The sequence below is a fragment of the Malurus melanocephalus genome, unplaced genomic scaffold, assembly GCF_030028575.1.
Source record: "Malurus melanocephalus ecotype Western Australia unplaced genomic scaffold, MMel_1.1 scaffold_243, whole genome shotgun sequence".
Classification (NCBI taxonomy): Eukaryota; Metazoa; Chordata; class Aves; order Passeriformes; family Maluridae; genus Malurus; species Malurus melanocephalus.
In genome coordinates this window covers 386296-409608 of record NW_026623475.1, presented here as the reverse complement: position 1 = coordinate 409608, position 23313 = coordinate 386296, and the positions used below count along the sequence as shown (strand labels likewise).

Here is a 23313-nt window from a genome sequence, read left to right as displayed (position 1 = left end):
GGAGAGCTGGAGAGGGACTGGGGACAAGGGATGGAGGGACAGGGTACAGGGAATGGGGCAGAGTTAGATGGTATTTTGGGAAGGAATTCCTGCCTTTGAGGGTGAGAAAACCCTGGCACAGGGTGCCCAGAGAAGCTGTGGCTGCCCCTGGATCCCTGGAAGTGTCCCAGGCCAGGCTGGATGRGRTTTGGAGCACMCTGGGACAGTGGAAGGTGTCCATGCCCATGGCAGGGGTGGAATGGGATGAGCTTTGGGGTCCTTTCCAACCCAAAACATCATTTTTTGTTTCCTGCCCCAGCCTGCAGAGGCATCTGGCTTGAAGCTGCCAAAGATTCTGTAAATCCCAGCTCTATGAAAACTTCCAGCAACACTGCTCTTCCATCAGCACAGGAAAAAAAAAAAATCTATTTTCCTAATCAATATCCCTGGGTTGGTAAAACACTGAAACTGTGGATGCAATTTCAAGCAGCCAAAAAATTTCACTGCCAGTGTGCTTCCCCCTGCCAGGGTGATGCACAGCCTGGATCCCAAATCTCTGCTGCTGGAACAAGGTGTGCATCCAGCAGAGAGCAACTCCTCGATCCCACTAAATTCCCTGCCACRGGAACATCCAGCAGGGGCTAAATAACTTGGCTGTCTCTAATCCACGCTCAGATTGCAGTGAAATTTCCAGCCACCTGCAATATTTTTACACAAATGGCAAGTTTTTTGCTTTCTGCAGTGGATTTGGTACAGCAAGGAGRTTTCCTGCAAAAAGCTTTCTGTGGAAATCAGGCAGGTGGGGTAAAGAGAAGTCAAATAAAGCCAAGAAGCAAAACTCTCCCTGATCCATCTCGTTACTGGCAGAGCGAGATGGAAACAATCCAGAGCTCAGGATCCAGGTTTGGGATCCAAGAGAAATTCTGCATTTTTCYCTTCCWGTGCAGCTCAAAATGTRAGAACTGAGTGTGACCAAAAAACCCTGATGAAGTGTCCAAACCCATCAACTCCTTGCAGAATGAAGGATTTAAACACCCTGTGAGACCCCGGGATTTGGTGCTCTCACCTCCCAAAAAATTTGAGTTTAGAATTCCAATTTTATCAAACTCAAGGGCTTTTATGCAGTGGATAAATAATAGATAATGGATAAATGGATAATGGATAAATGGATAATGGATAATGAGAACTGCAAAGGTTAAAACTGCCCAATTTGCATGTTAGACCAAAACTAAGGCAAGGAAAACGTGATTTACCTGCAAATCTGTTCAGCTGAAAGCCCTGAAATCCRGGGGMAGCCCRCAGGACCCAAAYGGAAAGTTTGGATTCTCCTTCAGARCTCCCCATCCTCCAGCACYTCTGGATGCTGCCACGCTGAAAAATCCCAACCMAAACCAGAACAAATGTTATTTTGGCAGCCAGGAGCAAGCTGAGGGGAGAAACTCCAGAAACAAGTGTGAACCACTGACTTTGAGCACAAGAGAGCTGAACCAAAGCACGTAATGCAAATTCTGAAAGAGATTCCAGCCCCCAGAGCACAAACTCCACTCCCAGAAAATTTGGATGGTAGAAGTGGAGAGGATGGATTCGCCCATTCAGATCTTTTCTAAATTTTACCTTCCCCTTYCCCCTAACTTTTGCTCATTGGGGCATCAGGAATAAATAAAACTTCTGATTAAAGATCAGCAGCACCACTGAAACAGCCTGACCCAGCTGGCAGCACCAGCAGTGCCGTGAATGTTTGCTTTGAATCACATTGGTGCCTGGGGTTTACCAGCATTCCTTACAAAACTGCTGCTTTGCTGGAGTTTGAGCAGCACAAGCTCCTAATTTGGTTTTCTGCAGCAGGAGTGATTATTTTTTGGAAAAAAATTGGGGGTACAGAYACTGGAGTTGCTTCAAAAGGTTGGGGTGTGATGGAAGGTGATGGCTGTGTTATCAGTGAGGCAATGCTGGTAAATCCCACTGYACCTAAATCTTATTCAGCACCAAAAAAAAMCCCAGGAAAATAAAAAAWTTTAAAAACATCCTGAAGACTATTTTAAGAAAAATTGCAATAAATCAGAGCTCAACTGGAGCACTCTGTCCTGTTCAGCTCACAAATAACTACGTCAGCATCTCTTCTCCTCTCCAAATCCCAGAGATTTCCCGGCAGCAAAAGCAGATCCGACCTTTGAGAAGAACCTCGGGGTCATGGGAGAGTCACCCAGGGCAGCTCCACKGGATCCTCCTGCCCCACTGCAGYCTCCAGCTCCATCCCTGAGGAAAAAACACAGGGACTGCCCCCGAGACAGGAATGAGCCAAGAGAAACCGAAACTGAGCTTTTCCTGTGCTTTGTGAACCCTTCCTGCAGCTGTGGAAATCTGCAGCAGAGAAATGTCGGTGCCTCTGCCCCAGCATGGATCCCCAAATTCTACCGGCATTTTACCCCAGGGTGTCAGGGACTGCATCATGTCCCTTAGTGGGTTTAAGAATCTCAGATTTGGGCCAGCTCTGCTGTTTTGTAAATCGTGGAAGCCCAGGGATGTGTGGATTCCACAGATGTCCCCAGGGGAATCGTGTTCCACGCCAGCAGATCTGGCTCAGCTGCTGCCCCACACCCACCCCACACCACATTTGGGAGAGGATTTGGGTTYTCTGATGTGCAGCAGCATCTCCCATCACTTTGGAGATTTTAAATTCCAAGAGAGGAATTCTCCACCTTTCAAAGAGGTGATTTGCCAGAACCAAACCCAACACGTGGAGGACACTTTAAAAGGCAACCCATGTCCTCCACGGATTCCTGAGGCTCCGTGGAATTTCAGCTTTTCCTTTAAAGTCCTCACTTTAAAAGAGCTCCTTTTATCGTCTTCACTTCCAGCTCCTGGCCTGGGGTCTGTCCTGTCAGACAAGAGGCACAAAACTGGGTCTGCTCACAAGAAGACAAGGCTGGAGCRCAGGGGGATTGCAGCCCAGATGTTGCAAATACCAACACGTGCAACKCATCCCATCAATCCAATGGGAACTTCCATCAGCTGCTTTTGGCCCACTTATTTAAACAGGAAAATAAAAATAATTCAGGGATTGAATTCAAGCAAATTAAACCCCTTGTCCACTACAAGGATTGGAATTGGCTCTGGGAAGAAYGACCTACATGTGATTTCCTTACTGGAAATGCTGCCCAGGAAGAGTTAAAATAATTTAAAGGAAATATCTGAGGAATTCTTAGATGAGAACACATATCCTTTGCCTCCCGCCCACCTCCTCTAATGATGTTTTTCCCTGAGAAAAATCCCACAGCTTTAATAACAACCTTTTCTCCTGCAGGGTGGCTCTATGACTACACCCAGACCTAYGTCTGCTCCTTCCTCTTCGCTGGAGCCTGTGCTCTCATCTCACCTATYTCCTTCTTCTTCGAGCCTTCAGCCCAAAGATGGAAGCTAAAAAAAGCCAGTTTGAACAAGAACCCCAGGTCTGGMTGAAGTTTTAAAGGTTGGGCTTTGCAAAAGCCATTGCCTGCACTGGGAAATATCAAAGGTGGCAACACCGAAAATTGGAATTTTTGGCTGCCATTCAATTTGTGTATTGGGGTATTTCTCCTGATTAAAGCCAGCTGAGAAATGCACAGCACAGGGTGTTACTGGATGGGGAAATGCAGCCCGTGGAGCTGGGTTTCACTGCTCCTTTGCTCCTGAGCTGGGCTTTTCTGTCTCTCAGACTCGACCTTGCCGTGCTCAGCCCAACAGCTCYGTCCCTCCCTCCCCGAGCGGAGCTGACTCACCTCGAGGGATGAGCAGCCAAGCAGCTCCAGTGCCAGAGCACAGCCTGAAACTGCAGCTAATTCTGCTCAGACACAAAGGAGCAGCCCTGGGGAGGGCTGTGAGGGCAGGGACAGGGAGATAAGGATTGTACTTCCATGAGGAAAGGCACAACAGCTGCTCCATGAGCCCTCTCTCTGCGGGAAGGACGCTGCTCCATCTCCCAGGCGCTGTCATTTGCCACAGTGCAGAGGACCTGGAGGCAAAACCAGTTTTAATTAAAGCCAGAACTGCCACACAGCAAAGCCAGAGACCAAATCCCGCCCCCCTGAGCCTACTCTGCCCTTTTTCCCAGCTTCCCAACCACCCAGAGGTTCCCTGGATTCCACAAAGGCAGCTCCAGTGCGGAGCCTGCATTCAACCAACATCCCACAGATTGAATTTGGATTGGTAAAACACAACACARTAGCTTGGACTTTCTTTACAATAGTGAAGCTGTAATTTTTTTTGTATTATCACCAGATATCTGAAATTATTACATCAGTCTGGGATATTCATTCCAGGCATTGGCATCACCCTTCTTTTTACCTCTCTCTTTAAAAAAAAAAATTATTAAATTGTAAAGAGATTTAGCTACCCCTCGTTTTTTCTTGCCCCTTTTTTCTCCTCATCTCTTTTTTTAATATTAAGCCATCAAGAGTTGTTTCCCCTATAGAARCACTCCTTTAAAGCGTAAAACAGGTTATTTCCAGCCCAGAATGAGGTGGGCTCCATATTTAATAAAAAGCTCCAGAATATTTTAACAGTTTTAAGGAGCTCAAACACTGTYACAGGTAAGAAAGTTCCTCCACTTGGATGATGGGCCAAACTCAGCAGTTCCACAAGCACAAAGAASCAAAGAAACTGCTGAAATGAGGGAAAAATTACAGGGAATGGGGAATATCAGTGCTACAAAACAGCTCATTTCTCATAGGCTGATCCCCAGCTTCTCCCAGGAATCCGTAGGCACCAAGTGCTTTGGGAATGGTCCTTTCACACTTTAACCACCTTCCCTTCACACCTCAAATCTCAGCATCCAACACTCTGATGGGGATGGACCAGTTAATATCTGCAGCCAGGACAGGACCCAGAGAGGGCATTTCCCAAGCCAGGAGGATTCCTGGATAGGATTCCTATTTCTGAAGTGTTTAAGGCACTAGGAGTTCAGGAGGGAAGAACTGAACTCAGCCAACCCCACACTAAGATCTCAGCCAAGACCTCCTGCAGCAGGGATGAAGCTTTCATTTAAAAATTACAGTTTTCMCCTCTTGAAACATTAAAATTCCTCACTGTGCTGTCACCAAATCAAACATCACCAGCAGTTCTGGTTCACTGCTGTGACAGGAATGATGTGGGAGCCTCAGCTTCAGGTTTTCCTACCCTAAAGCTTTTAACCCCACTAATCCTGCACCTCCCTAAGAGCAGCGGTGCTTTTGGCTTTTAACAGAGTGACCACAGMAATGTGGGGATGGAAAGAGCCACCAGCTCCTCACCCTGCTGCTCCCACCCTGCACAATCCCAGCACCTTTCCCTGCACTCTGCTCACTTCCTCTCCCTGGAAATGAAGCCTCTGCTCAACACCTTCCTCCTTTCAACACCAGCCYTGTGATGTTTTCACCTCTTCTGCCACCAAGGAACAGCTTGGCAGCACGTGGTGTCCACACTTCCCATCCCAGCTGCTCCAGCAAACCTCCCCCCAAACCTCCAGGATTTTAAGGAGAATCCTCCCTGTCTCCCCATCAGACCAACACCAATTCCTTGCCTTTATTTAACAAAATGGGAGTGCTTGTCCCCCTTCTCTTTCCTTCTGCAGAGGAGCAAAACAGCTCAGAAGCTCCCACTTCCCACATCCCACCCCACAGATGGGCACCACCAGCCTTTATTTGCCCCCAAAATAACTCAGCACAGCCAAAGCACCTTTCTCCAGCCACAAGTACCTCTTGTCTATCCAAAAAACTGCTGAGGAAAGCAACGCTCACAACGAGAAACTCCTCCCAGGGGCCCTGCACCATCCTGCCAGCGGGCTGGGAGGGGGAGAAGAGTCTTCAAATCTTTGTCTCCGCAYGGCTGGTGGTCAAACACTTCTCTGCTCACGGCTCGTGCTGAGAARGCAAGCACAGAACAGATGGTTGAGCTCCCCTGGCAGCTCTGAGAAGGAAAGGCAGTGATTTACTCGCAGGATACAACACGAGAGGGAGCAGCAGTGAGCAGGAGGGAACCCCTCTACCCAAAAAGATTCCCCATCCTGATGGCTAAAACAGGGCTCACCTGAACCAGAGGCCAGACAAAGATAAGGAGAATAAAAGCAGGAAAATTTAATCCAGGCCTCCTCCTGAGGCTACACCCAAAACGGACCCCGAGTCACGAGATCTTCACCTTTTAACARTTCTGTCTCATGAACACATCGGGCCCCAATTCTCCAATGACACCTTCAGGTGATGGTGTCAGCTCCCCCAAGCTGCTCCCCCCAGTTCTCTGATGTTTCCATATTTTGGGGCTCTGAGGCAGTGAGGTGTCCTTGGATTTTAAGCCCAGAGAGGAATTGTTTTGTCTAAAGATGGGAGAACAGCTGCTGAACAGGAGCTCAGTGCTGCACACTAGGGAATTACACGAATACAGATCCATGAAAAATATAGAAATAAAAAAATCCTAAGGCATTAATCCCACTGAAGTCACCTCGCAGATCACTGCTTAAAACTGCTTTTGCACAATGCAGAACATGACAGGGTGTGTGAAATGCAAGACTTGCATCTTGCTTGAAATGCAATCCCCAGATTGCTGGGATGCAGATGGGGTTAAAAGCTGCACTCTGAGGTGGATTAGAAAATCCCTTTTGTCTCTACTGCCTTCACAGAATCCCAAAATCACAAASGTTGGAAAAGCCCTCCACGATCATGGGGTCCAAGCTGTGCCCAACCCCYACCTTGTCCCCAGCTGGAGCACTCAGTGCCATGTCCTGGGTGCCATTCCCTGGACCCCTCCAGGGATAGGGACTCCAAACCTCCCTGGGYAGCCCCTGCCAGCACCCRGCCACCCTTTCCATGCAGAAATTATTCCTGATAATGTTTCCTCTACTCAAGGGAAATTCTTTCCTTACTCATCTGCGGTAGAGAAAATGAGCAGTGGCTAAAAATGATCCTGAGCATGAAAAATCTTCGTTTAAATGCACTGCCCTCCCAGCCATCCCTTTTGGTGCTGGGAAAGCAGAGGAGAACCTGATTCCTCCTGTTTTCCACCCTCGTGTACGTCACAAGCAGCACCTTCACTCTTTGCAGGGGAAAAAAAATCACCAACAACCTCCTGGATCTTTCCAAGAACAAAATTTCACTGACAATAAACCAAACCCCTGGTAAAACTGATGTCAACCTCAGCACTGTGCCCTGAGTCACTTGGGGAACGTTTCCTGCYCATGCTCACCCTCTGCACAGGGGATAATGCATTGTGGTCAGCTGGATATGGATGGGAACCAGGATTCATTGGTTCAAAAACCATCTCAAATCCGTGCTGTAGATAAACCAAACACGGAAGATGTGTCCAAAAGATCCAGTGACCTGCAGGGAGCCTGGAAGGCATCTGAGGGACCAAGGAAACCACCTCCAATTTTCAATTTTTCACACTTTGCACTGGGAAGAATTCACCAACAACCTCCTGCATCTTTCCAAGAACTTAATTTCACTGACAATAAACCAAACCCCTCGTAAAACCAATGTCAACCTCAGCACCRYGCCCCGACTYACTTRGGGAAATGTTTTCCTGCCCAYGTGGGATAACGTGCTGTGGGTGGCTGAATTTTGATGGGAAACTGCATTTGGAAGCACTTTAACCCGAATTCATCAGTTTATAAATGGTCTCAAACCTGTGCTGCAGAGAAACCAAATGCTAAAGATCTCTCTAAAAGATCCARTGACCTGCAGGGAGCCTGAAAGGCATCMSAGGAACCAAAGGAACCCAAGGAAACGGCCTCCAATTTTCAATATTTTCACACTTTGCACTGCAAAAGGAATCACCAACAACCTCCCGATCTTTCCAAAAACAAAATTTCACTGACATTAAACCAAACCCCTGGTAAAACCGATGCCAACCTCAGCACTGTCCCATGAGTCACTTGGGGAACATTTCCCTGCCCACGCTCACCCTCTGCACGTGGGATAACGTGCCGTGGTCGGATGGATCTTGATGGGAAATGGGATTTGGAAGGATTAACCAGGAAGGATTAACCACTTTAACCAGGATTCATTGGTTTAAAAATCGGCTCAAATCTGTGGTGCAGAGAAACCAAATGCTGAAGATCTCTCCAAAAGATCCAGTGACCTGCAGGGAGCCTGGAAGGCATCCGAGTGACCAAGGAAACCACTTCCAAATTTCACTGTCTCCACACTTTGCACTGGAAAGAAATCACCAACAACCTCCTGCATCTTTCCAAGAACATAATTTCACTGACAATAAACCAAACCCCTGGTAAAACCAGTGTCACCCAGGGAAATGTTTTCCTGCCCATGTGGGATAACGTGACACGGCTGGCTGGATCTGGATAAGAAATGGCATTTGGAAGCATTTTAACCAGGATCCTTTGGTTTAAAAACTATGTCAAACCCATGCTGCAGAGAAACCAAATGATAAAGATCTCTCTAAAAGATCCAATGACCTGCAGGGAGCCTGAAAGGCATCTGAGGAACCAAAGGAACCCAAGGAAAYGGCCTCCAATTTTCAGTATATTCACACTTTGCACTGCAAAAGRAAWCACCAACAACTTCCTGGATCTTTCCAAGAACATAATTTCACTGACAATAAACCAAAACCCTGATGCCAACCTCAGCACTGTGCCATGAGTCACTTGGGGAACATTTTCCTGCCCACRCTCATCATCTGCACGTGGGATAACGTGACATGGCCAGCTGGATATGGATGGGAAATAGCATTTGGAAGTACTTTAAACAGGATTCATTGGTTTAAAAATCAACTCAAATCTGTGGTGCAGAGAAACCAAATGCTGAAGATCTCTCCAAAAGATCCAGTGACCCAGAGCTCACTGGAAGGCATCCGARTGACCAAGGAAACCRCTTCCAAATTTCAATATCTCCACACTTYGCACTGGAAAGAAATCACCTTCCTGGATCTTTCCAAGAACATAATTTCACTGACAATRAACCAAACCCCTGATAAAACTGATGTCAACCTCAGCMCYRTGCCCCRACTCACTTGGGGAAATGTTTTCCTGCCCATGTGGGATAAYGTGACACGGCTGGCTGGATCTGGGTAAGAAATGGCATTTGGCAGCACTTTAACCAGGATTCTTTGGTTTAAAAACRGTGTCAAACCTGTGCTGCAGAGAAACCAAATGATAAAGACCTCTCTAAAAAATCCAGTGACCTGCAGGGAGCMTGGAAGGCACCTGAGTGGCCAAGGAAACMCAAAGAATCAGCCTCCAATTTTCTATATCCCAACAAAGACCTGGTACAACACCTGAGTCCCTTTGGAAAAAAACACCTGAACAACAGAATTTAGATAATTAGTTTTCTGAGCACTAACAGACAGAGGACTGATTCCCTGAATCTTGATTAATTTTAGCATCACAGGATTAAGAAAASAAGAAGAAAACATGGAATTGGCTTCTCCAACAAAACACAGCAGTTATGGGTAACTCCTGGGTTTGTGTTATCTGAACAAGTCGGGCTGCAYGGGGGCCACCCTTCCTGGGGAGGAAATGCTTTTCCACTGCAAGTCAGGGATTTATTCCYAGGTGTAATCCCGAAAAAGGAGCCTGGGCAGCCTCCAGGACCTGCTCCCAGAGCCTGCCAGGATTGATTTAYGGGGTGGGCACCTGCTGGGTTTTAAACCCGCTTCAAGTGATGCTCCACATGCAAGGATAAAGAGCTGCTAAGCCTCAGCTCGGGTCTATCAAAGCTATGGAAGTTGGTGCAATTGGAGATCCCATCAGGAATCACACTGCACCCCCCATTCCAACCAGGATTATTTTATATTATTATTTTATTATTTCATTATTTTATATTATTATTTCATCATTCTATATAAAAATTTATTTCCCATTACTAATTATTTTATTTTATTAATTTATTTTTATATTACTAATTATTTTATTAATTTATATTATTATGTMATTTTATATTATTGATTTATACAGTCCCTGTACACCCCCCTGAGTGTCCTGGTTGCCAGCTGCAGGTTTCCCTTCCTTGTTCTTTATTCTGGGTCGTTGAAAGTCAGGACAGAGCATTTAAAACACGGATTTAGCCCTTCCAAAATACASAGAATAAACCTCTCCCTGCCCTGCGCTCTCTGTGGTCAGGCTCTGCATGACCATAATCTACTAAAAACCAAAGCTGTGACTTTCCCAGCGCTCCTCAGATGCCAAGGGCTGATAAAGCCAGCACTGGGCACACAGGAAGTTGACCCTGATGTTCATCATATAATAAGGACAATCTTTATCTCACCATGAAATCCGCTCCAAGGACTAGGCTGGGATTATTTYGGTTCTTTCTTGAGCTCTGGGTTTGCTTGGAGAGCTGGTGGGGAATCACATCCCCACCTCAGGGGCTGAGACCAGGCTGAGGGGCAAGAATTTTGGGTTTACCCCATTCCCTGGGATCTCCCTTGGACCCCTTCCAGGCACCTCGGTGGTTTGAACCCAAACCCACTGCAAAGCTGCTCGTCTGCGGTGCCACCCCAAAACAGCAGCTCCCAGCATGCCCATTAACCACAGGGGGGAAAATCGACATRATTCCCATTTTAAAGGGCAACAAGAGGCTTTTTCCCAGCTGTGGCAGCACAAAACACACCCCAGGCAAGGTGCTCCAGCTTCCAACACCACTGGGGTTTTTAAGTTTACATTGAGCCACACGAAAAAAACCCAAAGCAATTTCAAATCGCTGGGTAAGGATGTGACAACAGAGCCTTCCAGCGACAGGAAACGTGGCTGCTCTTCCCTTGTCCTGTTTGGCAGATAGCACGTGTGGTTTGGGCTGTTTACTCGCCCTCACACACACTGATAACAGGAACAGTTTTTTTTTTTTGGTGCTGGTTTCCCCTCTTGCCTAGAATGCGTCCTGCAGCCGTGTTTACGATGCAGAGCGTTATCAGGCTGCGATTCACCAAAGGCTGAATTAAAAAGTTTCCCTTCCCAAGCAGCTGAAAGGCTTCATAGGAGGTGGGATTGTTTGGAAAATAATAATAAAAACCTTTAAGGATATGATAACGGTTTTCAGGGAAGTCTGTTATGGGAATTTATCAGCAACTAGAATAAAATAAATAAAATCAGCGACTTGACTTGAAYAAAAATTAAAGCAGATGTTTGAAAACTTGGAAATTTTAGCTTTAGCTGAGATTCCCATGGGAAAACTTCCCGGCCTGCAGAAACCACAGAGGGGATGGGAGCTCTGGCTCATGGCCACAGACAATTCCAGAAGTAATTCACGGGTCAAAGTCTCTTTTCCAAAGCAGACTTTGCCTCTGAAGCCACCACAGAGCTTTGCAAAACTTTCCCCTGCAGATACTCCTCACGTGGGYGAGACAGAGCCAGGATTGCACTCTGGAAGGAAGAGGCAAAGGGTGCCTTTACAGCACCCCAGGGGCAAACAGAACACCAATAAACTGAGCTCTTTGGTCACACTGGGAGGGACCCACAGMGACCCTGGCTGACASAGGGGTGGTCACAGGGATGGGGAATTTGGGATTGGGCTCTCCCAGCCTGTGGGGATGCAGCTCTGGGTGCCACRAGGAACAGCAAAGGCACTCTCAGATATCTCAGAGCTCAGAACGTGCTACACCTCAGTGCCAGAGGGGAAAGCTGGGCTGAGAGAGGTGAAACACGAGGTGTCAGAATCACAGAACCCTGGAATGGTTTGGGTGGGAAGAGACCTTAAATCTCATCCCATTCCACCCCCTGCCAYGGCAGGGACACCTTCCATTGTCCCAGGCTGCTCTGAGCCCCATCCAGCCTGGCCTTGGACACTCCCAGTGATCCAGGGGCAGCCACAGCTTCTCTGGGCACCCTGYGCCAGGGCCTCCCCACCCTCACAGGGAAGGATTTTGTCTCAGTATCTAACCAAAATTTCCCCTGTTTCAGTAGAATCTACTCCCCTTTGTCCTGTCACTCCAGTTCCTGAATGAAGASCCCCTCCTGCATTCTTGTATAGTCTTGTCTTCATCCACCCAAGAGGAGCAGCACAACAAACACCAACACCCCCTTTTCTCACCATGTGCTCCCTACAAGTCTCAATGACAGCACCTCGGGTGGTTCCCGACCTCATCCTGCCCTGAACCTCTGCCCAGGCCAGCGCTGGAGCAGCTCAGGCTGGCAACAATCAAAGCAATCCCTTGGCCAAGGGGGCTGCAAACACCTCCGTGGCCCAAAGCTCATCTCTCCGCGGGCAAACAGAACCCAACAAACACCCTGAGAGACCTCGCTGGCTTCCCTTCACTCAAAGCCCTTCTGCACCCCTCGTGTGCCCTCAAACCCACACTGGTGTCCTCAAASCCACACTGGTRTSCTCASACACACCTAAAATGTYCARCTGGACAGGCTGGAAGCRCAGCACGTGCATCTGAAAGGAGATYCYGGCTGGAGGATCCGATTCTCGCCTGCACAAAGGGCACAAACACCAGGGAAAGCTGCCAGCTCGRGGCTGGGTCAAGCTCTGTGTATTGCTAAATGTTGGCCTGACCTATCACCGGATCTGGGGACAGGAAATACTGAAGGCAGCTAAAAACCCCCAGCCCGATGCTCAGATCCAATTGCAGAACTGGGTATGAAGGTCAAGGCAGGCAGATAAGGAGATGAAACAGCCGTGACCCACAATTAATCTGCAGCTCATCGGCTCAGCCGTGGAACCGGCCACATCCCATTCCCATCCTGGGACAACACACAAGCTCAAACCTGAGAGCCTGGGCTGGGAGGGGGTAAACCATAAATGCACAGCAAGAGCAGCACAGSATCCACATCCCTGGGCTCTAATCATGTTTAAACCCTAATTAACACAGCCCTGGAGTGGGATGCAAAGGGTGGAAAAAGCAGGGGACTCTTGTGCCAGCAGSCACGTTCTGTACTGCTGCTGCAGGCACCTCCACCAGCACACGGACAAAGAGGATGAACGGCAGCAGGCTCCTGTCAAACCCATCACGCCACGTGCAGCTGAGCCGGTCCCTCAGAGCTTTCTCTGCCTCGGGAGTTTACCTCACCCAGTTCCCAAGGCAGCTCTAATTACACTCAGGCACAGGGCTGCGAGCCAAGAACCGCAGGAGACACAACGGGAATCACAAAGCCATCAGCCCAAGAGCCTTTCCACGGCTTCCCCTGGCCTTTCTGCCTGTTTGACCAAACCCCGCTCGCTCTTCGCCCCAGACCCAGAGACGGGAGTGCATCCTCCAAGAGCATTTGCCATTTCATAGTAAAGCAGCAGCATGAGGCCAGCACAGGCTCGTTATTGGCCAAGAGCGGAATCTGGGCCATCTGATGTTTTAAACTTATTAATTCAGCTGCAGCTGGTAAAAGCACAGTTCTAAAAAAATGTGTGAATTCAAATAACCGGCTCCCATCTAATCCGCTCCCATTGCTCTCTGCTGCAGTGCAGTTAATTAAATGGTTCTTGTTATAAATCCACTTTCCCCAGAAGTCTCATTAGCCAAATTAATATGATGCATAAAGAACACTTAACCCTTCCRAAAGACTGGTTTTAACAACAGCCTGGCTCTACCTGGAACATCTCTCCACGCCCTTCAGGAGGCACAGGGGCAGATCCAGCCCTCGATAAACAACTCGCTAGCGCAAAGCGACTGTAGGACAACCATCCCACACCGCATCCCACCATCCCTCCAAGTCTCTGGAATAAATACATCATTTACAGGAGACAAGGAACCATCTCCCAGTTAAACAGACATGGAAATCTGACTCAGAGAGGCAGAACTCTTCTGGAACAGCCACTGACACTTCCAAGCACACCCAAAAAGTGYGGTAGTGTCCAAGCTGGACACAAACAGCTGGAAACCTGAGCAGGTGAGCAGCTTGCTAAAAACATCCCCTTTATTTGGGTACACTCAGAGATCATCTATCTCCTGTCAGCATCAACCCCCCAGCCCAGGCAAAGRGGCTGAAACAYATCTCCTGTGACTGCCACCAGCCCYAGACCTATTGTCCAACACTTCAAAGCAGTAGCTCAACAGCAAAAGAAATACATTGCAAATAATAGGAATTGTAACTACAAACACAAACTTCTAGAACAAAAAGGCATCTCCTGAGTCTCCCCTCTCCAATTCCCTTCCCTCATTACCAGCAACAGCTACAATTGCTCCCATTTACAACAAACAGCTTCATTTAAATGATTACACCAGCATCCCATAAACACAGATAATTTGCCAAATCATTGGCTTGGTGTTCCTTATCAACACAACAAATGATAACCACCATTCTGGGTTAAAGCTGTGTTAACTCAAGCAGTTCATGAAGTCAGAATCACAGCTCCAGCTCGCCAAGCTGAGAACGTGTGGCTTTATCCGCACGGCCCCGTTGGTTAACGGGACCCCCCAAAAAACAGGGAAGCACTTCCAAGGTTCGGCTCCTCCGCTCCCATTCCCAGAGGAAGAAAACACRTTAGTAAGAGTTAGTCAACTGGAGAATCAAGGCAAAAATAAAAGGTGAACAATCTTCTTTCACAATACAATTATTCAGTTCAACCTCCTCCAGCCCCTTACCTGTTTTAGGGATTTACACAGCGCTTTGCCCCGGGAAACAGACGCCTCGCAGAGCGCAACCACAGCGTCCGTCGGCTGAGAGGCATCTGCAGCCTAGCAAAGATCYTGCCCGGGCACAGGGGTTCTCCACGGAGGTAAAGCATGTCAAAGCAAACAGGGCAAGCTGCCGTTCACGGCATCTTCATGGCACATCACACCAACTCRACAGCACCGGAGCTCCCGAAGCCGACGATGCAGCGGTGGCAGCTTCCTCTCGACGGCCGCCGTCCTCCAGACGCTCCCCAAAGTCTCCGGCGGCAAACGCGGCGTTGTGCTCCTGCACGGGAACRGCTTTCCAAAGCTCGGGAGCCCCCGGGACAGGAGAACTACAGTGCACGAGGTTTTCGGGCTTCTCCTGTCCCCAGCTGCGCTACACCGGGAGCGGCTGCACGGAGCGCGCGGCGGGGCCGGGACGCGAGCAGGGCACATGCACATCCGAGGCGTGAGGCTTCGAAACCGGTCAAAATAAGGCACTGAGACACCAAGCAAAGGTTTAAATTACCGCCTCCAGCTCTCAGGAACTCTTCATCCATTCAGCACTAAACCCACAACTGCTGAAAAGCCCCTGGAGATGGAGGAGCGCCTCGCGTACGGCRGGAAAGGCTTTATTAACAGCATTTAAACACTTTTAAGGACTCATTTCTTTTTCTTTTGGCAATTTTTGGTGCAAAGGTTTTACGTGCAAGATTCAAAGCAATTTCGAAACTCTTTTTCTTCAAAATTAAAAAAAAAACAAGAATCAAAACTAAAGGCAAACATGTTGGGTGAACAAAATAAATCAGAAACTTAAAATTCAGGAACTCCGGCTCTTCCAACCAGCGAAGCCCCAAACTTGGCCACCGTTCCGAGGCGCAGGGCRGTGCTTCCCTGCTTCTTGCGTGCCAGCAGCAGCACCGCTGCCCCGTCCTGCTGAGGAGAAACGCAGCAAGCGACCCCTTTTTCACTGCAAACACGGGGGCCACAGCAAGGCAATCAGCTACAAATTCTTCTGACTGGTACCACAGGTCGGTCAACGCGAAAAGTGTCGGTGCTCTCCCTGCTTCTTGCTCAAGACCCACAACTATCAGCTCAATTGGGCAGCAGCAGCAGGAACCCCTCCGCTGCCAACACAGGGGGGCCAAAYGTTTGTCGTCAATTCACTTCCAGGCAGAAAAACCATTTTCCTCAAAAGAAACAATTTATTTAGAATGAAACAAAATCAGCTCAACTGTGAGCGCATGTTTGAGTGACAGCTACTTTTAAGCTGTGTGAGCCATAAAAAGGGTATTCCTTTACTTTTCCAGCAATCTTGTGTACACAGCACAAAGCAAAGAGGTCATTTTTTTTTCCACTTAAAACACGGGCATTGGCATCACAATAGCAGATACACAACTTTTTTTTTTTTTTTTTTAAAGCTGCCATTTTAGTAAAATGCACAAATACTAAACAGATAAGCTTTCTTCCATCAGGAGGCCCATGTAAATTCCACATAAGCCACAGCTTCTCTTTCCAAAGGTCCATTAGAGCTTGGTATCCCATGCGGTTGTCTTCTGCAGTCCACCAGCTTTGCTTGCAGGAGGAAAGAAAAYGTTATTTCAATACAAATGTGTACACCAGATTTGGGTTTTTCCCCTCCCTACATTATACAGATGAACATAAAGAGCTACCAGGCCTTTCTGAATACTCTACTTGGACTTCAAAAAAGCACCAATACCACCCACGGGCAYGAAACCTCGGAATGGAGTCGCCTTCAAGGGATAGATGCAAAACAAGTAGTGCAGGGCTTCTTTTTTGGACCAGGATTAAACTAGGCTTACAGTACTGATGATTACTCAATTTGCAGTAACATTTGACAGGGCACATTGAAATCATCAACCAGGAGAAAAACCAACCCAATTCTYGCTAATTCGGTTGGCTTTCCTCACAGGGTATTTCCTGAAGGCAACTTATCAACAAAACCATGAAATGTAGTGTTACACAGCTCTTCTGCTCTCGTTTCGCTGCGCAGTTCTAATGGCAGGCAATGCCAATATTAAAGAAAAGGTCAAATCAAAGACACGCCCAATAGAATTTAAAATCGTTACTATTCAAGTCATATTTCTCAGCCATCGTTTTCACACAATCAGAACTGCAGGAAGATGAATATTCAACGAACCGTTCTCTGCACCACCCGGTCTGCTTTAAGCCTGATACAAAAATCACCTCATTGTTCAGTCTATCAATCATTGGAATATCTGTCCTAGAAACAAATAAAYGGGGCGACAAAGGGGAAAGAACCCCAAAAGCTCTAGAGCCACATGGCAACCATTTCTTCCCCTCTGGGTGCACAGCACTCCCCAGGAGCGCTGCCCTCAACACTGTTTTGTTTAGAGCCGGGAATTATCATTTTCCAAGCCGTTTTTCCCTGAGTCCTCAGAGTTTTAGAACCTGTCTTCACAATTTTGATTCACTCCTCCTCCCCATTAATATCTCAGGCCTTTCACCTCAGTTACCATCAACCAGAGGGTTTTTCCCAAACCCATGCAAGAAATTAAAACTCATTCTCTGCTCTCCACAGGGGCCGAGAAAGTTGTCACCAAAATATTCCATCTCTAACATCCTTGTAGGAAACAAAAGCGAGAGAGGGTAAGGTTTGCGTGCCTGGCAAGAACACCCTTTTCTCTCTGYGCGGCTGACAAGGATGTGTCGATATTTGCACCCCAAAAACCTCTGGATTGAGGATAACCTCGGTGTTCCCGCGGCAGTAGCTCGCCAGGAGCAAACAAAGCCGCTGGCCGGCGGCCAAGGGAGTTGCGCAAAATTTCCAATTGRAAGAAATAAAACAACCAACTAAAATCTCCAACAAAACCACGAGTCATTTAAGGTTCTTTCCCCAAAGCGTAAAGCACAAGGATGAAATGATTCAGGAAAAGGACATCCTTTTTCCAGGCTAATTCAACACACGAATGAAATAGAAGAACATCAGCTGCACACAAGGTCGGGAGGGAATACTGAGCTCTCGCCGGAGCAACGTAATGCCAGACATGAGGAGAGAGCCAACAACTGCTACATCTGGTTTGCTCTACACACAGTGGTATCACCCACAGGCTTCTAAACCTTCAGCCCTGGCCAAAGCCGACTTCAGTGGACAGTTACTCCAATGGGGAACACCTCGGACCAAGGAGGAAAGCACGGTCTGCCCAGCTGCACCGGCCGGGATCGCAGCACGGGAATTCAGTGCTGGCAAAAAAAAAAAGCTGCCAGTCAAGGGTTCGCCACAAGAACCCTCAAAGGGTATTAAAATCCTTGCTTACAAAACAGAGCAGCAACCACAAATAAACCAGGTTTAAAGAAGCAGGTGCTTCATTAAATAAGGAACCAGAAAACCTGGAGTCAAGCACAGCCTCGCCCGCTCCTTCTCGCCCTCCAGCGCAGCACAATTTAACAGYCAGCAGCAGGTGGAATCACCGCAATTTCCCAAGGGAAATGGAAGAGCACCTAAAATGCCCTTCCCAAAAGGCCTTCCCAAAATAAGCTGGCTTTGACAAGCTACGTTGACCCCAAGTTTTACAGGTTTTTAAGCAGGTGCCTGCTGTGGATCAGCGGAACAAATGCTGCTCTCAGCGACTTTGAGCGCCCAACACAAACGTTAGTGCTTTTTTTTTTATCCTGGTGTTGGGCAGATTTGAATTCCCAGCCATTCAAGTCTCATTCCTAGAAAACTCTTGCAAGTTATTCCTGTCAGATGCAATGMGAAAGCTCCCTCTGAGTACAAGCAGCACTTGCAGCATTGATCACCTGCTGACACACAACAGGCACCTGCTCCAATTAAAACATTCTTTGCAGTAAGTGGTAAATAYGCTGTATCTTCTTCAACACAATGATTTGCATTTCTGGTGTCATTCCCAAAAATTCTCGTTGTTAATAGTAAGCTGAACAGCTGAATTCTGCCATCTCTTACATTCACGTTGAAGGACAACCCAGAAATCCTGGATTTCACCCTCAAATTTAAGAGCATTAAATGAGGCTTTCACCTTTTCATTTAGAAAAAAAAGTAGCTATAAAAACCAAATCTATGTTCAAGATATGCTGCCACACTGGAATTCTCAATTCACCGTGATGTTTGGGATACTGTGTCCACTCATTCTGGACAGATAAAGGAATCAAAGCCCTCTTAAACCACAGCCCTCTCTGACAAGTGGTTCAGTAACAAAAATTCCTATTTTCGTGACAGAAACTCATGCAAGTTCAGTTACACCCATAAAATACATTCAAGACATTTCCTCCTCCATCTCCCATTCGCATCCTATTCCACACTTTGATTTTTGCCATGCAAGCAGTAACAGAAATCAATTCATCCCTGCATCAATCACCCAAGGAATCTATCGGAGCATGGACCGAGTGAGGCAGCGTCACTTTTCCATTGCCCAAATCCCTGAAAACATGGCTAAGTGCAAGATTACATTCTGGGTTTAAGTGCAAGATTACAATTTTGGGGCCAATACAGTCAGATTTACACTTCAGTTTAGAAGCTGCTGCAACATCCTTTTGTTTGTTAAACAGAGTATCAGGGAATCAGACCCCATCAGGGATTGAGATCCCTTCTTCCCTCCTAAATGCCTGGATTACCAAAGTGGCCAAGACAGCTGGAGAAAAGTGCCCAATGATTGGGAAAAAAATATGAAAAAATTAACTATGCTCTTTGAAGAAAAAAAAAAAAAAAAGAAAAATTTTTCATCCTTGAATCACAAGAGCTCAAACCTCGGCATCTCGGAATTTCTCAGAGATGCTAAAACCACTTTACTCCAGGTGCCCATGATAAACCTCATGTAATGCCCGCTGCACTGTACCTGAAAAGTCCCTAGCAGACAGCAGTTCCTTGCTATTAACAAAGAGGTAAAATGTTAATGAGAACTTTTGTGTAATTAAATTATCACAGAATTAAAAGCATCTCTGGAGAGAAGCACTTACTTGCTCAGAGTTTGCACTGTGGAACCAGACCCCACTGAACCTGCAACTCTTGGAAAACAACAAAAAAAAAAAGGCAGTAAAACCAAAACCCCACAATAAAACTCAAGTTCTCCTTAAAGCACCTCCTGGTTTCCTGCACACCAGAGTGAGCACAAGACATTCCTGGTTTGTAACAAAGTCCTCAGCTCTTCACCAAACCTTGTCACTGCTACAAACCCAAAGTGCACATATGGGATACACYGGGAAATGGGGGAAATACACCTGTTAAAAAGCCCAGTTTCAGTGCATGCACCTGGATGAAAAAAGGAATCCCTTTCCAAAAAGGAATTCAGTGTTCTGCTGTGTACCCGAGAGCAGCTGCTGCTCACCTGAAAAACGTCGACCTTGAGCCACGCGACTCAAYGGGGAAACCACTGAGGCTCCCGAGGGAAGGGATCCCACGGGCCAAAGGGCCGCTGGCCTGAGGCCGACACGGAATTTCAAGGACTCAAAAGAGGAGCTGACACCAGTCTGTTATTAAAGTGTGGTTTTCCATTTCCACTGAGTGCTTTAAATCTGGTCTGTTCRGTTTAGAGCTCTCTCGAGGATGAGCTCGTGGGACTTGCTTTAAAATACATGAAATGAAAAAAGGACATGAATCAAAATCAAGAAGACGGGAGCTTTTCTTTTCCCCCCTCCCTCCCCACCCCAGTTTTTCTTATTTTTCTTTTCTATTTTCTGTAAATCAAAGCAGGCTGAGCCTCCCTGCTGTCCCCACTGATAGGGAATTCTCAAAATATCCTATTCACGCTACTCCTAACCAACCTCTCTGGCTTCTACCTTTATAGAAAAATGTAGTAACAGAAAATCGGGCCGGGAAAGTCACCTACAAACAAAGATCTAATTAAAATAACGACAGGGCTGGCTAAGGCTGTATCCCATAGCACCTGGCACACGCTGGAGGGGCTGCGTGGAGGAGTAGGCAGGGTTGGGAACAGAACACGAGGGCCTTAGGATGCCCCACGGACAATGATCATGACCAGATAGTCGTCCTCTGATTTGGCCAATGCTTTGGCCGTGGAGTCCAAGAACTGCTGGGAGAAATCGCAGGGCGGGAAGGCGTGCAGGACCCCGCTGTTCTCCTTGTCTTTGTTCCCCCCCACAGGGAGGCTGATCACTCCAGCAGCCTGCTTTTGCTTTAGGTAGGACACCAGATTCCTGAGCGGCCTCTGCGTGGAGGTGGTGGCGGCCCCGGCAGCTCCGGCTGCGGAGCGGTTGTCTGAGGCGCCGGGCACAGCCAGAAGGATGGCGTAGCCATTGGGCCCCGCCACCTTGATGCGCCGGTTGACCTCRTCCAGCTTGGGCTGGTCCAGACGGAGACGTTGGGTGATCTTGAGCTGAGCCACTTTGCCCCCTGTCGCTCCCTCCACGAGGAGGCTGCTGGCGACTCCGAGGTCCCCCTGGAGCAGGTGCATGTTGGACGGGAAGTTGCTGTTCTTCAGCAGGAGCATCCCCTGCCAAGCCAAGCAGAGCTTGGGCGCCGTCCCGGCCTGCGCCGCTCCGTCCTGCTGCTGTTTCTGTGGAGGAGGTTTGAGCCGGGAGCCTCCGCCGCCTCCCTCCGCCRCCCGCTCGTCCTTTTTGGCCGGACTTTTGCTCTCCTGGGCGGCGGCGGTGGCGCGATGCTTCCGCTCCCGCTCTGCGGAATTCTTGCGGTCGCGCTTTTCATTCTGCCCCCGCTCCAGGCTGCCCCGGCGGGACTCCCGGACAGGGGAAGGTCGCTCCAAGAGGAGCAAGCGGGAYGAGCGCTCGGGGTCACTACTGTAACGCTCCCGGCCTCCGAGGAGCTCGGGGCTACGGTCCGGGGGAGAGGTTGTGGCCAAGCAGTGGCGCTTTCGGGAGGAAGAGGAGCGCTCRCTGTCGGGAGAGCGGTCCAAGTGCCGGCCTCCATCCTCCGCCAGCCTCCGTTTCCTAGGCTGATCCCTACTGCTACTGCCCAGYTCCCTCTCCCCGCGGTCCCGCTCCAAGGACCACCCGTCCCGGCGGCGCTCCAGGCTTTCCAGTGGGTCATAGGCAGCTGCCCGATTACTCCTGTCCCGCACAGGGGGCGGYGGGGGCACCCACTCTGTCTCGGGATAAAGGTCTCTGTCACGGTCTCTATAGAGCAACGGTGGTGTCCTGTCCCGGGCCCCCCGGAGAGGGTCGGGGGGTGCTCCCCGGTGAGCCCCAAAAGCAGCCGCCTCCGCCACGAGCTCGTAATGAGCCGGGGGCGGCAAGGGCAAAGGCTGCAGGTAGGGCTGCTGGTACCGATGCTCCGTGTCRGCAAAGTCTACGCGGAGCCGGCGATCCGGCCCCCCCAGGGGAAACCCCCGCATGTGGGTGCAGGCTGCCTGCGCCGCGTCCAGGCTCTCGTACTGGATATAGGCCCAGGAATCCCCTTTGCGGTAATCRATCGTGCGGATGGTGCCAAACCGATCAAACTCCCTGGCCAGGGCAGCCAGGGGCACCCAGGGCCCCAGGCCACCCACCCAGAGCCGGGTGGTCGGGGTGGCCTTCCCGTACCCGATCTTGATGGGGTTGCGCAGCAGCACCTTCCCTGACATGGCCAACTTGGCCCGGTGCGCCATGTCCAGATTCTCAAACTTAAGAAACCCATAGGTGCTGGTCTGCCCACGCCCCGGCCTCTTGATGTCCACCTCGGTGATGACCCCGAAACGGTCAAACGCTCGCCGCAAGTCCGACTCGCTCACGGTGATGTCCAGGTTGCCCAGGAACAGCGTGCGGTTGGCTCTCTGGTCATCCTCAGGGCTGATCTCCTCCTCGCTGGCCACTCCGGCACCTCCTCCTCCTCCTCCCCGGAATCCCCCGGCCGCCGCCACTCCGGCCACGCGCTCCAGCCCATAGGCCGGCCGCACCCGCGCCTCGTAGAAGCCGTAGTCCCGCTCCCTCTCCAGCTCCCTCGGCAGCGGCGGCGGCGGCGGGAGCCGGCCCAGGGCGAGCTGCTGCAGCCGGTARTCCCGGTATCCCAAGGCCCCGCCGCTGCCCGCGGGGGACAGCGCCCGCTGCGCGGCCCCGGCCGGCGGGTGCCGCACGGCCGCCGCTACCGCCCCGACCGCCGCCGTGCCGTAGGGAGACTCCTTGTCCAGCAGCGCCGGGGAGCGGCTGCCGCGCCGGCGGCCGCTGCCTCCGCCGACATAGACGGCCTCGATCTTGAGGGGGCGGTCGTAGAGCACGAGGCGGCCGCGGGCGTGCTTGGCGGCGCGCGCGTCCTCGGGCCGGCGGAAGTTGACGAAGGCCACGCGCTCGTCGGCGGCGCCGGCGCCGGGCGGGAGGCGGCTGATCTTGACGCTCACGTCGCCGAACCGCTTGAACTCGTGGAACAGCCCGTCCTCCACCGCCTCGTCGCTCAGCGCCGAGCCCAGCTCGCTGATCTTCAGCGTCTTGTACTCGCCGCCGCCCGGCTCCGAGGAGGAGGAAGAGGAGGAGGCGGCGGCGGCGGCCGCCCGCGATTCACCGCCGCGGCTGCTGCTGCTTCGCGACGCCTCCGCTGTTTTACCGCTGTAGCCGTGCCGGCTCCCGCCGCCCGCAGCCGCCGCCGAGCCCGTGTCGTACTCGCGGCTGCCGGCGCGGCCGCCCTTGTCCGTGTGGGTGCCGCGCCGGCCGCTCCCGCTGTTGCTCTCGCCGGACGCCGACACCGCTTTCCCGCCGTTGGAGCCGCCGCCTCCGCCGGACGAGCCGCTCGGCTTCTTGCTGCCGCGCGAAGAGGAGGAGGAGGACGCCGAGTCCTCGCCGCCCCGGGAGCGCTTGGCCTTGGCGGGCGAGCGCTCCTTGCCCTTCATGGCGGCGGCGGCCGCGCTCCCGCCGGGCCTCCCCGACCGCCCCGCTCACGCACCCGCCGCCATCTTGGGAGCC

The 23313-nt window shown here is 50.1% G+C and overlaps 2 protein-coding genes across 5 annotated transcripts in view; one reads left to right on the top strand and one right to left on the bottom strand.

Moving 5' to 3' along the window:
* SLC16A4 (solute carrier family 16 member 4) overlaps positions 1–3581 on the top strand; it is a 15475-nt gene extending 11894 nt beyond the window's left edge. For both annotated transcript variants that reach the window (XM_057375267.1, XM_057375266.1), the window contains exon 9: positions 3284–3581. In XM_057375267.1, coding sequence (XP_057231250.1) covers positions 3284–3438 — 155 coding nt within the window. In that variant the 3' untranslated portion in view covers positions 3439–3581. The remainder of the gene's footprint in view (positions 1–3283) is intronic.
* Positions 1285–23313, bottom strand: RBM15 (RNA binding motif protein 15). 3 transcript variants are annotated; one of them, XM_057375257.1, is made up of 4 exons: positions 19426–23313; positions 14458–16044; positions 5691–5855; positions 1285–3970 (listed from the first exon to the last, which is right to left on the bottom strand). In XM_057375257.1, the coding sequence occupies exon 1, from the start codon at positions 23238–23240 to the stop codon at positions 20415–20417; it is 2826 nt and encodes a 941-aa protein (XP_057231240.1). In that variant the 5' UTR covers positions 23241–23313; the 3' UTR covers positions 1285–3970; positions 5691–5855; positions 14458–16044; positions 19426–20414. The 3 variants fall into 3 exon arrangements, with proteins under 3 accessions (XP_057231240.1, XP_057231241.1, XP_057231239.1); XM_057375258.1 differs by having other exon boundaries at positions 19794–23313; XM_057375256.1 differs by having other exon boundaries at positions 14458–23313.